The sequence below is a fragment of the Lagopus leucura genome, unplaced genomic scaffold, assembly GCF_019238085.1.
Source record: "Lagopus leucura isolate 7727_CA_CO unplaced genomic scaffold, USGS_WTPT01 Super-Scaffold_100157, whole genome shotgun sequence".
NCBI classification, from domain to species: Eukaryota; Metazoa; Chordata; class Aves; order Galliformes; family Phasianidae; genus Lagopus; species Lagopus leucura.
The window spans coordinates 8,085,178-8,102,529 of NW_024962334.1; the positions used below are offsets into that span (position 1 = coordinate 8,085,178).

General features: G+C 38.4%; 1 protein-coding gene across 4 annotated transcripts in view; it reads right to left on the bottom strand.

The window, feature by feature from the left end:
- Nucleotides 1–17,352, bottom strand: part of TRAK1 (trafficking kinesin protein 1) — a 123,659-nt gene that overhangs the window by 12,812 nt on the left and 93,495 nt on the right. For 2 of the 4 annotated variants that reach the window (XM_042889333.1, XM_042889331.1), the window contains exons 6-15: nucleotides 15,427–15,527; nucleotides 14,595–14,703; nucleotides 12,234–12,312; nucleotides 11,644–11,774; nucleotides 11,042–11,116; nucleotides 10,153–10,290; nucleotides 8,524–8,600; nucleotides 6,251–6,484; nucleotides 5,020–5,336; nucleotides 828–1,157 (exon numbers count right to left, since the gene is read on the bottom strand). In XM_042889333.1, coding sequence (XP_042745267.1) covers nucleotides 828–1,157; nucleotides 5,020–5,336; nucleotides 6,251–6,484; nucleotides 8,524–8,600; nucleotides 10,153–10,290; nucleotides 11,042–11,116; nucleotides 11,644–11,774; nucleotides 12,234–12,312; nucleotides 14,595–14,703; nucleotides 15,427–15,527 — 1,591 coding nt within the window. The remainder of the gene's footprint in view (nucleotides 1–827; nucleotides 1,158–5,019; nucleotides 5,337–6,250; nucleotides 6,485–8,523; nucleotides 8,601–10,152; nucleotides 10,291–11,041; nucleotides 11,117–11,643; nucleotides 11,775–12,233; nucleotides 12,313–14,594; nucleotides 14,704–15,426; nucleotides 15,528–17,352) is intronic. The other 2 variants (XM_042889332.1, XM_042889334.1) reach the window with 1 other exon arrangement.

Below are 17,352 nucleotides of genomic sequence, written 5' to 3' on the forward strand. Positions count from 1 at the left end.
ACACATCTATACTCTGAGAACTTGTAACTTCATAGAATAATGGACTGAAAACGTCCATTCAGAGCATCTAATAATCCATGTTGTTCTGAATCATTTCAAAACGCCTTTATGTGGTATAAATATGAAGGATAGAAGTCAAGAATAGTGTGATGGGCAGGAAGTGAGGAAAACATCATTTTTGGCACCAAAACATCCTGTTAGTTATTTATCTCAATTTAAGTTTTATCCCAAAGAAAATTTAAAACCAGATACCTGTATCTGAGGTAAATGAATTAAACTCGCAAGAATTTCCTTGCTTGATTTCAAGGCACTTCCATTTGTTTCAGCAAGGGCAATTCAGATGCACCTTTTGTCATCATTTCATCTTTTTTGTTTTTCCTCCCCAAATATAAAATCTGAAGTATGGAATCACCCTTTATGAATAGTTGGGAAAATATCTACACTGTAAGCATACAAAATGCATATTGTCTATACATAATACACACTGAAGTGAGCGTGCACTCAGTACACATACAAGTCCCACACGTGCCACACAGAGATTTGTGAATAAATCATTTTCTTTTAGCAGCCTTCTCTTATCAAAATAATGTAAAATATTGACCATGGATTCTGTTACTGAAAAAAAGTGTCAAACTAAAAGATTATTTAAGAAAGGACTGTTGAGCCAATGTTAGAATGGTTACGTTCTAACCACCGCACACATTACCGTGCAGATGCTACACACAAAGCGATATTATGGATGCTGTTCTGGAGAGATGTGAGAATGGCCCAGTAATCAAAATCCTGTAAAGATGTCAGTTTTACTGGACTTAATGAGTTTCCCTCACCAGACCCCTCATCATCGTCAGCCGCGGACTCCGGCACCTCCTCTGTGAAAGCCTGAGACTGGCGGGGGTTATTCTTGTTGTCTGAAACAGTCACTTGTGCTTGTGACCTCTCACCTGAGGTCTCTGTGTGCTGAACTGGCGTCGAGGTAGTTAGGCCCTTGTAAGAAATGTCACCTGTCTCATCTTCCTCATAGTCATTAAGGCAGTACACTTCATCCAGGTCGAGGTCCAGGGTCCTGAAGCCCTTAGTGACAACCCCGGGCCTCGGGTCCAGGATCCCACCCAAGTGAGGCTGAGCCAGCTGCTGCCAGTGGTGCAAAGTGGCAGAACCTTGAAAGGGAACAAAAAGACAACCACAAATAAATCAGTAACCAATCCAGAATCCAAAAGGCCAAAAATCTCACTTGGTTTATCCAGAAGTCCAAACCTCAGACTCACTAATAGTTTGGAGTTTCCAAGAACCAGTCTTAATACTTCTAGAAAGACATGCTACAAGGCAAAGCTGCTTCAGCATTTCCAGATCAGTAGGAAATAAACTGATCACATCAGCACTTAGGCAAAGCCTGGTGGCAGAACGTGGCATACTTGTGCACATGCACATCTCCTCCCCATCATTATTCTCATCTCCTTAAATTCACAGGGTTAAGCAGGAATAGAAAAAATTATATTTAAGAGTTGAACTGAAAGCTTTAAGAACAGAAACCACATACTCCCGCATTAAGCTCACACTAAGAAAGGTGCTAGAAACATGCTAGTATTTACTACTGGTCGCTGACAGGAGGACACAGCAAAGTCAGCATTCTAATGTGTTAGAAAGCCACAACAACTCCAAGCACGTGTAAGCAAGTAAGACTTCTGGGCTATACGTCCAGTCCAAATACTCAGATGGAGCCTATCAGGGCCTCTACACTACACACAGTCGGCTACTACGTAACTAAATGCTACCATACCTGCAGCTTCATCCTTGGCAGAAAAAATGTTTTGAGTGCATTTTCCAGAGAAAAGCATTCAACATACAGTGTTCAACACGAGACAATGAGTCACAAATAGCAACACGTCAGATTAAACTGATATACCAAGATGCGCCCGCTGAAATCAGGGAAGGCCTTGGTTGACTCCTCAAACACCAGCTAAACATCACTTACAAGAGCCAACATTTTCCCATATGCGCCTATTAGTCACAACTGTGTAACATGTAGCTTAAAACTATTCTTTCCAGGTCTTATTAACAAGGCTTCTTCATTTTCATCTCTGTCAGCTCAAATCAGAGTGCTTTTTGTGGTGTTGCTCCTGCCTTCTCTCCCCAAAACAGAACAGTGACTCAATTCAATAAACAGACATACAATGTCTCGCCACCATTAAAAGACTAAGGATGTTCAGTTTGTTGCATGGTATATCTAAAACCCTAACACACTTAAATAACCAGGGGAGGAACATTATTTTGCATTTGAAAGAAGAATCCCATTGATTGCAAATAATTTCTCAAAAAGCGTATTGCATTGCAGGAAGCTTATTGTAAAGAGGAAATAAACTGAGAAAATATCTTCCCTTGCAATAGCTGAGCTCAGTGGGTAATGCTGCAATGATGTCTATCTACGTCACTTTTTAAAACCTGTAATTTTTAGTTCAACGTGAAAAGATTCCACAGTACAGAATAATTGGATCTGCTGGGCTACTTTGGATTATGGTCCTGTTTATTTTAAGCAAGTTTTGAGAGACTATGGAGGATTCAGACTGATTGGTACCCTTAAGGCTTGAGAGACACAGATCCTTACTGTGCCAGAATAAATAACAGTAAAAAAAACCACATTCCTCTAATTTGTTCTTATTTCTGAATTGTCAGAAAGGTCAAGTTCTTTCCTTCACACTGCCCTTTAACAAATATGCCAGAAATCAGCATTTCTGTCTGTACTGCATGTAAGTGTAAAATCCTGTTGCCAATGAACTTCTACCAACAAGCTTCTGAAGATGTAACCTTTTTCACTTCATGTGTCACAAAAACTGAGAGAAACTCTGCAGAATAAATGTACCAGGTTAATATTTTATATCTTTCCTGAGGAAATATATTCAGCAGAATAACTGTATTTCGAGTTTTAACACTTCTTATGATGCTACATGTTATCAATTTCTTTTGGAAAGGAGGACATCAGCATTTCTATGCACCTCTATTACTTTAACGTCAATCTCATACTATGTGTGTAAGCGAGCTTTAACTTTTCCACAGAGAAAATTAACACAAATGCAAAAAGCAATTAATAGTTGTGAACATTCATTTGTAAACTGACTTAAAGAAATACAAAAAAAGCCAAATGAAGGGAGGAGTCCTTGTCCTATATTCAATCCCAGACTCCCACTAGACAGTTTCCTAAGTTACATTAGCTTTCTTATAGTCCACAGGGAGTGATATTTTGTGCCTAAGGTACAAGAAGCTACAAATACAGTTGTTTAGTTAAAAACAAAAAAACAAAAAAAAACCAAAAACCAACCTCACCAGAGTGTAACTAAAGCAAGTCAATTTGAGCAGACATTCTATTCTGTTCTTAAAAGATGCAAAGAAAAAATAATTCACTCCTTTGGGCCTCTGTCACACAATTTATTTTACTGTGGGACTTGACTGCTTTAAAGGAGAAGGCACTAACCTGAATAATACAGAACCAACCTTTTCTTACCCCATTTTAGGGCATGAGCATCCTTAGGAAAACAAAACAAAATTACAACTACTGGTAGCAGTTTGCAGGTACTATTTTGCCACAGCAGAATGAAGTTCAAAAAACAAAACAAAACAAAACAGAATTAAACTTCATGAAAAACACACGGGAAAGAAACTGTGCTGAAGTGAGGAACAAAATAATAAACCTGTTTAATAAAAGACAACAAACAGTAAACCTATGAAACAGGCAGACACAAACATACCATAAGTGAGATGTAAAACCAAATGCTGGAAGTACTTCAGCAGATAATTTTTAGGAAAAAAATCACCCAGTGGGAATAATAAACAAAATTATTTAAACAAAATCCAACAAAACAGTCCAATAGAAAGATGATAAGGAATTAAAGAGTTTATTGGAAGAAAAAAAGCAGATATAATGGGATGGTGACAGAAATCTATTACAGCGGTAGCAAAAACAGTAACTTAAATGAAGCTGGATCATCCCCTTTCTCATGATGTAACATGCTTTTTATGACCACTGAAAAGCAATCATGTAAACAAACTACTACAATCTGCAAAACAGCATGGACTCGTGGCTATGGCTATCGTTTCATTTGAATAGGAAGATACAGCACATACTTTCTTCAGGACACAAAAAGGGTTGGATTTAGCTTCTGAGTATATGTTACGCTAAAGGCTTTTTATAGACAAAAAAAAAACTCTAAAAAGATGAACAAATGACACAGACAACATAATATAACAGAGAAATTCTGTCTGAGGGGAGGAAGGACCAAAACAGAAAGGAACCAAAGCTACACTGCGTAACTACTGTCATTTCTGCAGTGCTATAGGCTTTTGTTTAAAATCTGGAGGAATTTATTCAATTTGCACTGCCAGCAACAACCTGAGAGTTCTGAAGAAAACCAGTCTGACTATGCTATTCTTGTGTACCACCAGCTTTGTTAGGCAGATTACAGAACTGCACTTTGCTCTGAAATTAAGCTCTAGTGCTGACAACAATACGTAGAGAAAATTTGGCTAAAGAAACCCTATTTCACATGTGAAACCAAAGCCATAGAGACTCGTGTGGCCACTCAGTCAATAAAAGTGCAAAGGTCACTTTTAATCACAAAAGTAGTCCTATTAAACCAACTGGTCTATTCAAAGCAAAGGTCTTTGCAGACATCTACAGAAATGAGAGTGGATGAACTAACACTCTGTTACTCATTTTCAGATACACAAACACCTTCCTTTTCTAAGTATGAAACAGCAACACTGAGATTTAGCTCACATGTGAGGGTGGACTGCTTATGCATGTATAGCCTGTAATATTTTCTTCCCTTGGTTGGATTTGTTTCCTAACACTTTTAAGGCTTGTAGAAAAATGCAGCAGCTAAAAGATTTCAAACCAACAGCGTGGATTACTGTCCCTAAAGTAAAAAGAATATGTATTGCAAAGATTTCCTGCTTTCTGATAATGGATAAGAGACCACAAAGAGTCACTTAGAAGAACAGATAAAGGCCGAGGCCCTTTGTTATCACCTTCTAGTGGTTTCACAATCTGAAGCTTTTCTGGTAGGTAGGAGCGACTGCTGATAGACATTCCTGAATATCCAGTGAATTCTGAAAATCTGGAGTGAGTTCCCAGAGACATGATGCTTTCTGTGGGAGTAACGGAACCACTACGGAGTTCACCCTTTTCTGCCAGCTCCCGCAACTTCCTCTCCTGCTCCTCTTCAAAGAACTTCCGCTCCGAGAGGTAATTCTCCCGCCTAAGGGACAGCCTGCGAAGGGCAGTCTCTAGGTCACTGGAGCCTGGTGTCCCTGGAGTTCCAGGCTTCTTCATTCTGTCTTCATTTCTAGAGCATAACGGGACAAGAGAAAAGAAAAAAAGAAAAAGGTAGGGGTGGGAAAAAGATTATTTGAGAAACTTACCATATTCACGTGACAGTTTTGAGACATTCAAACTTCACACTACTGTGCTTAGAAACAACTCGCCACACTTCAAGTGAGCTGCTCGAAGGCAAATGCCAATATTTTCTCTCTTTTACCATCAAAACCATTTTGAATCCTAGTTCCTGGCTGGAAAAGCTGTGCTTTAACTAAGAACTTCCTCTTACTAAGAACTGAGAGATGTTTACTAGTCTCTCTCTTATGATCACATAAACTCAAGTGAGAAGGCCAAGTCTTTTAGGGACAGTGCTGCAAGAATAAATCAGTAAGTCACACAAGCATACAGTGATGATAAACATTCATTGCTTGTTTTGAGACGTTAAGTAGTTTTTTTCTATGACGTATATGAAGCGTAAGCTGGAGCTACACTGAGGGAAGAGACAAGTAGCTGGAAAGTAAAATCCTAACTTCACTGACTGGTTTACTGCATAAGTTTTCATAGTAGGTTTTTAACATCTTCCTATACATTCACCACTTTAAGATCCAAAGTTGGATGCAGCTGCATCATCTAAGGCTGGAATTCTATAGCATGAATGTATGACTGTGAAAATGTACATAAATATAAGTATTGATCCATGTAAAACCACATATTCTCTTTGTGTCACCTAGACATATCTCCAAAGAGGTGCAAACTGCAGAAACTGATACACAGTGCTTTGAAAAAGCATGAGTGCTGAAGAACTAAAAGCACAAAAAGTAACATTTGAAGATAGTTGCACAATATTAGATGAAAAGAGGAAAATAGAATCTCCTTGCCTCTATGCCAGAAGTAAGAACAAAAACAAAACAAACCCACAAAGCTAAGTGCTACAGTACTGACCCATTCTCAGAGTCTGTCTCTAGGATGATGCTGTTGGTCTTGTTGTCTATCACAATGTTAGAGATGTCTCCCCCATAGAAACTGGAACGTGGAGTGCTGACACAGCTGGAAATGAGCGAGTTCATCGCAGAAGACTGGTTGGAGCCTGGGATATTCATTGGTGATGGAGTCATAGATCTTTGCTTGACAACTTGGTTTACATTTCTCACTGTCTCGAAGACCCGCTTCTGATGGCTGGTAAGACATACACACAAAGTTAACAATCACTTAATACTTTAAAAAGAACGAGATCTACAGGTAACAATTTGTCAATGACCCTACCACAGCTCCACTAACTACTTTTCCTTTATAGTGTCTGTAAAAGAGTACGTGTAGGGGCCCATCTTCATTACAGTCTGGCCACTACATGCAATCCATCAACATAACACATCGTGCTAGAATATTTTAGGCAGATTGCTGGAGAATCACGTGTATGGATATCCTCAAATATTAGCACAAAGTAAGTGAAAGAGCATTTTAGTACGTTTCCTAAAAAAGCTTGAAGCCACTGTGTGGAAATAAGTTTTTAAAAAACAAAACTAACACCTATTGAATTCTTAACTATGAGCTGGATAATCTATTTCTAAAGGGAATCTGGATTTATTCTGCGACAAACAAGTCTTGCATCTTTCCATTCTGTAAGGAATTTCCCACCTCCTTAAGCAGCATTAAAAAAACAGATCAGAAATACAACACAGCAAGAACTAGATGCTGTCAAGGCTGAAAATATAACTTCTGACCTACTTATAGAATTTTTTCTTTATCACCACCGTCCTGATATCACAAACTGTTATCTGCTTCAAGATAAAGATCAGATGACACTTCAGCAGACAAAATGAATTTTCTCTGTATCCTTGTGCAGCAGTACCACTGCTTTGTTTTACGTTTCAACAATGGCTGAACAACAGATCAGCCCATCTCTTCCAGCTTAGAGGTAACACTGCAGTGGTATAACAATGACATCACGCCTTTCACTATTCAATGTCATTCAAATTTCTCTCCTGTCCATGAGTGCTCAACAGGTGCATCCTTCTTGTGCAGGCTCCAAGTCTACAGCTGTTTGTCTGCAAGAGGGTGAAGCTAAGAGCATCTATCAATAAAATGTCCCACAGAGTTTTCACTGCTGAGCAAATAAATGAAACCCTCGAAAGCTATTAAAGCTAACAGAGGTTCTTTGGTGAATCCATAGCAATATAAAAGAATTCCTGAAGAAACTATTCTGAAGTTAGATTAGTCTGGAAGGACAAAAGAATCTCATTGAGCTTGAGCACGCTCACATCTTTTCCACCTTACACTTTTCTAACCAACACTTCCCTGTCAAAGCCTCATTTATAGTTCTTGATACTCTTTCTCTGAAAAGATTAAGTATATGTCAGACTGTCTGTAAATACACTTGGAAGGTTTCCTGGAAGTGGCTAGTCCTTTCTTTGTAAAATGACAGGTCAAAAAAGGTATAAGCTTCAAAAGACCCCCTTAATTAGGATTAAATTGTTTCAAATTAACCAGTCCATGCTTTGTTCCATTAGGTGAGATAAACCTGTTGGAGTACACCTTCAACTGACGTCAATAAAGCCTTTTCTGACAAGCCGTAGCTAACTTTAGCTTTTGGACCTTAGTAAGTACTTAACTTGTTTCAAACCACTCCTGATTAATTCAAGAGAGCATTAGCAAAATGTGAGCTAACTAATTTACACAGGTGTAATTGGCATCAGACTGTAAGTACGCAACCACTCCAAATCCCTGTCTACACTGATGTTCTCTCTCTAGAAATCGGATTAGATCTGTAATTACTTTGTACCTTCTGCTCTAACACCCGAAAAGAGAACTTAAGGAACTGAACTCAACCCCTGAACATTAAATGACAAAACCCAGCATGGTAACACACAAGAAAACCCATCATTTTCATTCTCAGAACCACAGCAGTGGTTATATATATTTTTATATATATATATATATATATATTTTTATACTCAAGAATGAGTATAAAAATTTCATGAGGCAAGGAAAATCCTCTATTTGGAGGTTTTCTTATGGAAGCTTAACAAAAAAAAACCACATAACCATCCCAATAACCAGATGATTTGTTTTTCTTTCCCTCTGTCACTGATGCTTTTCCAGAAATATTTAGTTCTAAACCTCCAGCTCAATTACATCCTGTCTTTTCCTTTCTTAACAAAAACTAGTTAGCTCCAGATATAAACAATCAATTAGGAATCAGTTCTTTTCAGTCATACGCCAAGTCAGGAGAGTCAGGTTCATCTAGATGCAGCTCCTTCCTCATTGACCCTTCTATCTCTGCTGCCAAAGAATCCTGGTAAAGACAAGTACAAAAGTAGAATAAATGTCTTAGCATTAACAGGTTGTCACTGCAGAAAACAATTGATTAGTTCTGTAAAATACCTAACAAATAGTGAACTGCCATTCCAGAAAAAAAAATTAGCTTTAAAAATGAAAATAGACTGGAAAGCTAGAAGACTAATGAATATACTCAAGTAGGTGACAAGTTACAGCTTAGCTTCATACTGCTACCGTGGTCACCATCTGAGGAGACATGATAAAACCTGACAAAAATTCTGAAAAAACAGCACAGGCAACAACAGATTCCATGCCATCCAGCTTTTAAGAATAAATTCCCTTCGCAATGACACCTTCCCTTCATGTAAAATGTTTTGCTTAACTTCTTTTTGCTTAAAACCACCGGAAAATATTCTTTCCTCTTACAGCATTACCCACTGATCCACAAAAAAGAGTCCCTGAAATGAAATATTAACAGATTTCCCCCATAGGGTTGAAGTTTCTCAGGTTCTCAGTTCTCCACCTCTGGTCAGTATGCATTACTGCCTAAAAGTAGTGAAGTACAGGGTCTAAATGCCAGGTACCCTGAATCAGCACTTGAAAACATCTTTATACAAAACACACAAATATATCTGAGCACAAGCATATTTTTCTCAGCTTTCAACTGTATTTGTGCAGACACAACCTACAATATTAAAGGTCTGCACTTTAAATTGGCCTATCTTCTACCTCAGAAGGGACAGTGAAAAAACAAGGCATTTTTCTGCTTGTGAGCATAATCCAACCTATTTGTGCTCTTTCTCAGCAGTTAAGATGAGGCATGGCTAAAAACAAGGAGGACAGACTAGATTCTGTTTTTTAATTACATTAGGGAAACCTCAAAAGAAATTTCATTGGTACCAATGCCTTGAGAAGTAATGAAACCATTTTAGAGATACATAGGCAAATAAAACCAGGCAGTGAACGTTCCTAGATGTTATTATCCACTCTCTCATTTGGTTAAGGGTACTGCATATTCTCCTCCCTTTAAACGTACAATATGCAATTAATTAAATAATGTTGATAAAACCAGTGAGATCTCCATAACTGGCACTGTCATAACACACATTAACAACTATTCCTTTAATGAATTTTCAGTATCACTAAAAGAAGATTGTCTATGTAGCATATACAATTACTGAAGAACTAGAGGGTACAGCATAAGTGATGAGAAGGATACCCCACATTCACGAGCCATCAGTTATGTTATCAAGAAGCTACATCTCCAAGGATATATAAGAAAACCAGGAAGCTCCTATTGAAAACCAGGCCCCACCATACACAAGTTGCATACTGTTAAACAATATATTAATGCTACCCATGACTTATAGCCCAGCCAGCTTAAGGTTTCGTATAATACCACAGCAAAAAGCATGCAGAATCAAGCACTCAGGTATCCTGTAACACTGCGTATACATATTTCACCCTTGCTCCTGTCTGCATCTCATCCTTGGGGCAGTAATTCAGACATAAACATTCACATTTATTTGGCTGTTTTCTGAATTTGTTTTTTCCTTGCATCTGCTTACCATAGGGAAGAGGCCGAGGGAGTGGTACCGACGTGAAACAGCATTTGGCATAGTCTTGTTCCTAAGGTTTTTCAGCTCTTCTTGAGCCTCATGAAGCATTTCCATGCACTCTGCATACTTGTCTTCCAGCTCACGCAACTACAACATAGAGAAAACAGTCTAAGACCTTGTGATCTGCACTATAGTCATGAAAAGACCATAAAATACTGTAACAATAGTAAGAATAACGGTTCAAGGAAGAATATCCCACTATAAAGGAAAATAAGTCCGAAGGGTGAACTTACTATCACTAAAAAACATGAACTACATTGATTAGTAACAGAAGGGGAATATGTAAAGTTTTAGGCTGATGATTAACAAAGGAGAAGGAATTTGTGGCTCCAATTCTTATCCTTTCTATCTAGATGAAGTCATTGTCAAAGAGAAGATACGGAACTAAACGTGTGTTTAGCCCAATCATCTGCAGCAGTTCTTATTTGCCTGACTATCATCATGATGACCACAGTGGCAAACAGCACGAAAAAAGAGCAAGATATTGCACAGCGTCCCAGAAGATCAAATGATTTTTAAACCAAGACTTACATATATATTTATATAACTTCCAACAGCCTAACACCATGCCTTATGTATAGCTTGACCTTCTCAGAAAACACACCACATGCAATCACTGTGTGCAGTTATACAGTTCACCAGCCACTTCAACAAAGTTGGGCAAAGAGGCAGAAGCCTGAAATAGTGCAGTCCTACAAGTTTCATAAAAATAAGCTACTTCATTCATATGCACATATATATGAAACATTCTGATTCAGCTTACATTAAAACTCCCATGTTAAAGCAAACACCCACTGCCCTGCTACTAAGCTATTTTAATACTGAGCAGTGTACTTGCCTCTGCTGTGAGCTGTCTCTGGGCATCTTTAGCTGCTCCCAAATGCTGAACAAGTTCTTCATTTTCAACTGCACACTAAAATATAGCAAGAAACATTATTGCAGGTCAAAACACCTCAGTAGTTCTAATGTTTACATCATATACTACAAGTAAATGGGAACTCTTTTTGTAAGACTCTCTTTGCAACAATATTAGCCCATAACTCTTAGTTAAAAAACATTTACACAACATTACAAAATGTTAACATAAGTGTACCCAGCATAAGCTAATACTCTGCAAAATGAATCCCCCAAGACCTCAGTACTAATGACTACCTGCTCACTGAGATACTTGTACTGATACTCTTGCTTTACTGAAGTTCAGTGCAGAATTTTATTTAACACTGAAAATAAATGTACTTACTGTATTTGGTATTTAACATATGCATTTTTAACATTCACATGCTTTCTAGTCAAGAATGATATATACTAAATATCAAACAATGACATCCAGATAAGGAGGTTCAAAATCCCCTTCAGGCTCCAGCACTTTTAAGTTGCAACTTATCTTCCAGTTAACAACGGTAGCAATCACAGCATTGATCCAGTAACTGGATTCCTTACAGCTTTTGCCTTTTTCTGCAGATCGACAATCTGGGAGAGCAGATGGGTGATTTCTTCCTGCTGCCGGGCAGCATCTTCAGTTTTCTTTGCTAACTCTTCGGAGATACTGGCTATCTGTATGTTTGCATCCCCTTTAAGATAAGTGATTACAATCACCATTACAACATGCAAAGGCAGAAAAGTAAGAAGAAAGATGTTCTTTCAGAATGTCACTTGATTCGACAGAATCCTTCCCCAGAATACAGTAACACTTTTGGAAAAAATGGTAGGACAGAAAACCAGAAAGACACAAAGTGCTCATGTTGCATAGCAGACTGTCCTTCCTCCAGCACAACAATTTCTATGCAAAACTGTTTTGCACCTGAGAAACATTTTATTTACAGCAGAAAATTCTGGCTGTAATAAGCCAGCTGAAATTTTCTTCCCACAGCCATCTATATAATGACAATAAGAGCTGCAGGAATAAATGACTGACTGATCTGATGATGTGGTTGGGGTTTTTTTTTTCCCTTTTTTGAAAAACCAAACAACCTGACATAAGATCTAAAAAAAAGAAAAAAAAAAAAGAAAAAAAAAAGAAAAAGACATACTTAGCTCTTTTACGCAGTCATTGACAAGCTGTTGTTCTTTCTCTTCATAAGTGATTGTTTCAGTCTTCAGTTGACAGGCCTATTCAAGAAATATGCTACGTTAGCATGTTTGTTCTCTACCAGCATGCTATTGCATTTCCATCTGCTTCAGAAAGATAAGCTTTCCTAATCACTCCACTAACACTGAAAAAAATAACAGTATTTGCCTGTCCTCCTTTATGTTCTGGATAAAGGGGCCAGGTGAACATTCTGCAGAGATGCTACTGCATAAAGTTGCACCAGTATCCCCTCATCTCCACAAGATGTCACCTGTGCACTTTATATTTAAAAAATAAAAAGCCCTAAGAATACAAAAGCCACATATGCAAAGCTTTCATCTGGTTACCTTAACAAAGGTAGCTTCCTGATGAAATGCACAATTTAAATACTTGAAATTAAAAAGAAAACCATCAGACCATACTTGAAAATTCCTAACACTGTAGTTGTATATTCCACATAAAACCTTAGTGTTGCCTCCTTTCTTGATTTGCCTTTTCCCCTCCAGCCAGCTGGCTCTGTCTGGCACCACCCTGATGAGCCTGTAATGTACACCCAATGCATAGACACACAGAAGGCCCTGTGCAGAGGCTTTGGATCTGGCTGCACACTGCCTCACTGGCACAGACTGCTTTTCTTTATAAGGGAAGTTACTCTATAACAGGGCTCTCCTATTACATCCTGAAGCAGTGGTCCTCTCAATCCTCAGCCTACCTTTACTGTATCTACAGCTCATCTTGCTTATGGGACATCTCAATGCAGCACTCTCTGATATGTGATGTCTTATCCAAAGGTGTGACACCTACCTATTTCCAATGGGTCCTATATTTGCAGTACAAAACAGGAAAGATACTATGTTTTCATACATTCATTCTTAGCCCAAAAGTATCTCATCTGCTATACTTTGCTACATGTTTGCAAAATGGTAATACGCTCCCAAAGTTTAAGGGTTGTATTAAAAAATTAATATAAAATTCTTGATTAGATATTCAATTAGGGAGTGTTATTTCTGATAAATAGGGATATCAATTCTATCACACTTAAAAGGCAAGAAAGCCACAATCTTAAAATATTAACAGCCTGATTTGAAAAACAGTTGAAGATATTTAATGCAAATTTTGCCTAGCAATTTATTGACAAACACTGAACTTTTTTTTAACAAAGAGACCAAGTCAGCCTGAAAACTTCAGATCTACTTCAGATCTACAGCAAAGGTCATCCACGGCTATTGAGTAAGTTCTTTAAGGCAGATTTCAAACCACAGTGCTATACTTGAGAACTTCCTTATACTTCAGAGTTAGTTACACAAAAACAAAGTCTAATACCCCACTAGTTATATGTTTTTGTTGCTCTTCTTTGATATGTTTTAATAAAGAACATTAAAAACTAAAATAAGTGTTGTTACTTATATAAATTAAGCATATTATTTATTTTATGAGGGCTACTCCTGTTTTATGACATTGCACCACGATGTCCACGAGGTGGATGTTGGTGGTACTGCAGTAAAAGGTGAACCTTTCCACCAATACCCCATTACATGTTGATGCCATGTGACAGATGGCAGCAAGAGGGGCAGTCTGAAGAAATGGTGTCTGACATGGAAGTGTGTCTGAATGTAAGAATGTATGAAAATTGCATTTGTATGAAATATGTATGAAAATGCAAAAGTATGAAAATTAATTCCTCCATGCAGAAAAAAAATGCACCCAGTGACATTCATTGACACTTGCTGAACGTTTTTGGAGACTGAACAGTGGATGTGAGCACAGTTAGTGGTGCATTTCACCAGTGGGTCACCTCTGCTGGTGTTACTGTTACAAGTGCAGCATGCAGGCTCTTGTTCATCACTGGTGAAAATGCATAGCTAACAGTGGTGACTATAGTGCAAAAAGTCTTTTGTAGCCAAGAATTTTCTATCAAATAGTATTACTGTGCTCTTTGTGCTGGTTGTAGTTTCCATGGAAATAGTTTGGAGGCACTACTTTAAGAGCAACTTTCCTAGACAGGGTCCTAGATAATTCCTCTTCACTCATTGCAGCCCAGGCAAGACAAAAGGTGAGACATCCATGCTGTACAGCCTAGCAGTTTCCTTCCCAGCAGAGTATGCTAGGTATGTAGCTTCATGGTGCTCCTATGTGTCAGTCTTTCCTTCATTTAGGAAGAATAGAGGACAGTGATTTACTACAGGGAGATCTTTGTCACTCACGGAATTACATACTCTTAATGAGATGCTTCCAAACCTTTCAATACACACTTCTCACTACCTGCATTCCAGCATTTAAATGAACGACTGTATTAAGTGAAACACAAAGTGTGCAGTTTCACCTCAGATCTAAGCACAACATTCTCTTCTTCAAGGTCCTTGAGCTTCTTCTGAAGAGAATCCAAGTGAAAGTAGTTCTGGACAGAGGAGGAAGATTCGTTCCTCTTCAGCCTTGATTTAAGAAAAGAAAAAAGAACAGCAAGTTTTAACTCATTTTTACCAGCATCATGGCCAACCTCACAAGAAAATAGGCTGAACAGAGGTCTCAAACAGCCACAGCCACATGAAATACACCAAAACTATGAGAAAAAAAACAACTTTACCACAGCAATTTAATAGCTCCACAATGAATGCTGCACATTTCACCAAAATGCAGCAAAACTTTGCAAGCAAGGGCAGACAGCTCCTCAAAGCCTGCAATGTTGTTCAGCCAACTAATTGCCTGGAACACACAGTGTAAGCCATGCTCAAATTCTTCCTTCTGCTACTGAAAACAGCATGGCATTTTTCACTGTGGCCTCAGGTTCCTCAAGCACAAAGGTCACAGATGTGGAACGTTCTAGAACAGTGTGCAAAAGGGATGTGGAGCAGCAGAGTACTGTAGGTGGAATGAATCAGTGTTGGCCTCATATCCACAGTGATACAGTTCCTGTGAAAGACACAGTGCTGTCTCAGCAGCCTTCTTATCTACTTTCCCCTCCTGACTTATTTGCACCAGTACAGCCAGCTAGTCCAATGCAAATCTTTCCAGCTGGCGCCATGCACTGAGTTCAGAATTCCATTTACAGGTCCAACCTATACAGGGATCATTGAACTACCATTCAAAGCTACGAAAGCTGTCTGAACTACGCCTGCTTAGTACCAAAGGTTTGGTGTTGCAGATTGATAACTTACGGGGTGGAACAGATGGACTCTGGCTCGCTTTCTTCAGCAGCACTGGTATAGAACTGGAGCAGCTCATCTTTCATGGAAAGCTCATGCCGTAACTGAGAAACCTGCACAAAGAAACAGCTTGCAGATCAATACCTTGCTTTTCTAGACACACTCTCAAGTAAATTCACAATCAATTAGTTATTCATCCTCCAAGCACCACCTTCAGACTAAATCAAGTGGCCTAAAATGGAACATACTGGAAACCATTCCTTTATTTATAGGAAAGAAAGGACATCCTTAGAATAGCTTTTCTTTTTTTTTTTTTTTTTTTTTTTTTTAATATACAAAAATGCAGCTAATAAGGAAGGGAAGATGAGCAATCCTGAATCACTAATGCATTAGTTCAGATCCACATTCAAAGAAATAAATTTACTGAAATGAAACAGCAAGAAACAAACGTGACACAATCAAACCAAGCAACGCTACTTTCCACTTTACGTAATGACTGTCACCATCTGGATCAGATATAGACCTTGCAGACTGTGGATAAAACTGTTACAGTGCTTATGCAGCAAGGTTCTTTTGGGACTCAGTTGCCTATTGAGTTGCACAACAACACAAAGTGGCAGGCGCCCTTCTGTGATGGCTTCCACCCAGTTTCTGGGTGTAGTTTGGCTCGCTGGTGACTCCAAAACATAAGCATAGCAGAACAGTATGAGGCAGTCTCATCCATGAAATTAAAATGAACAAAATTTAATTAAGTGGTTATTATTTCCTGTAATTCCACAAAGTTAACCTCAGTTAATTCATATTTTGATTTGGTTTAAAGGCTCAGTTATACAGGAACACTTTTGCAACTGTAAAGTTGCATTTTAAGACTCTAGTGTTAAGAGCTTCTTTCTTTTTCCCTTGCACAGGTATAAATAACACAAATGATCAGAAAGACGTCTCCTCCCTCTTTCCTTGCAAGATTTGGTCCTCAGTTTCCACTCTGCAGTGCACAAATTGCAAAGCACACTTGTTTTCACTGGACTTCTATTTTTGTATCGTAGACAGATTAATACTTTCAGTTATTAGTAGGAAAAAAAAAAAAAAAAAAAGTTTGTCAATAAAATAGATTTATGCTGCATTATTGTCAACAAAAAGCTGAAACAATGTAATAAAGCACTTAAACCATGCAGGAATTTAAGCTAACGTAATCATCTACTTGACAAAGGCTAGTCTGCAGAATTACACTCCATGAAAGGCACCAAAGTCCTCTTGAGACATGGCTTCTAAAAGGAGCTGCACATTTCTAAAAACACAAAACCACATTTCAGCCATGAAACAAATTCAGCGTGTTCATCTGGGGAGATTCATTTTCCTCCATTTCAGGGACAGTTAAAAGGCATTCTAAAGTAACAAATCTACCTCCTTCCAGCTCAGCCTCTTCAAGTAGCAAGGAATTAGATATTTTCAGTGGGTGGGCACTAGTTCATCTCTAGCTTTTTCTATACTCCTCCTGTATGAATCAAATCAACTGAACCCACTAATTTTGCTGCTATTTTCAAGCATTCCAGTTCTTCAAAAGAAGGCTAACAGCCAGAGAAAGTAACCTGTTAAAGGAGCAGGAGAAGAAGCAATGGGCACATCAGAACATCAGAACATCAGAAGCATTTCTTTACACTGTGGGAGGCAGAGCACTAGCACAGGCTGCCCACTTTGCTGCTGGAGCCTCCCTCCTGGGCACCCTGGTTACTGGTGCCATGACATAACACCAATAAAACCTAACTTCACACATCACTGTCTCTGTCTTACGAATACATACCTCTCAAACAAATCATTTTAAGTAGTTTCCATGGAATTTTAAAAGCTCCTATTCAATTCTCTTTTCCCTTGTTTGTAGAGACAGTTGTCTTAGTTACCGTTTTGTTCGTATATACAAAATTCAGCATTAATAGGAGATGT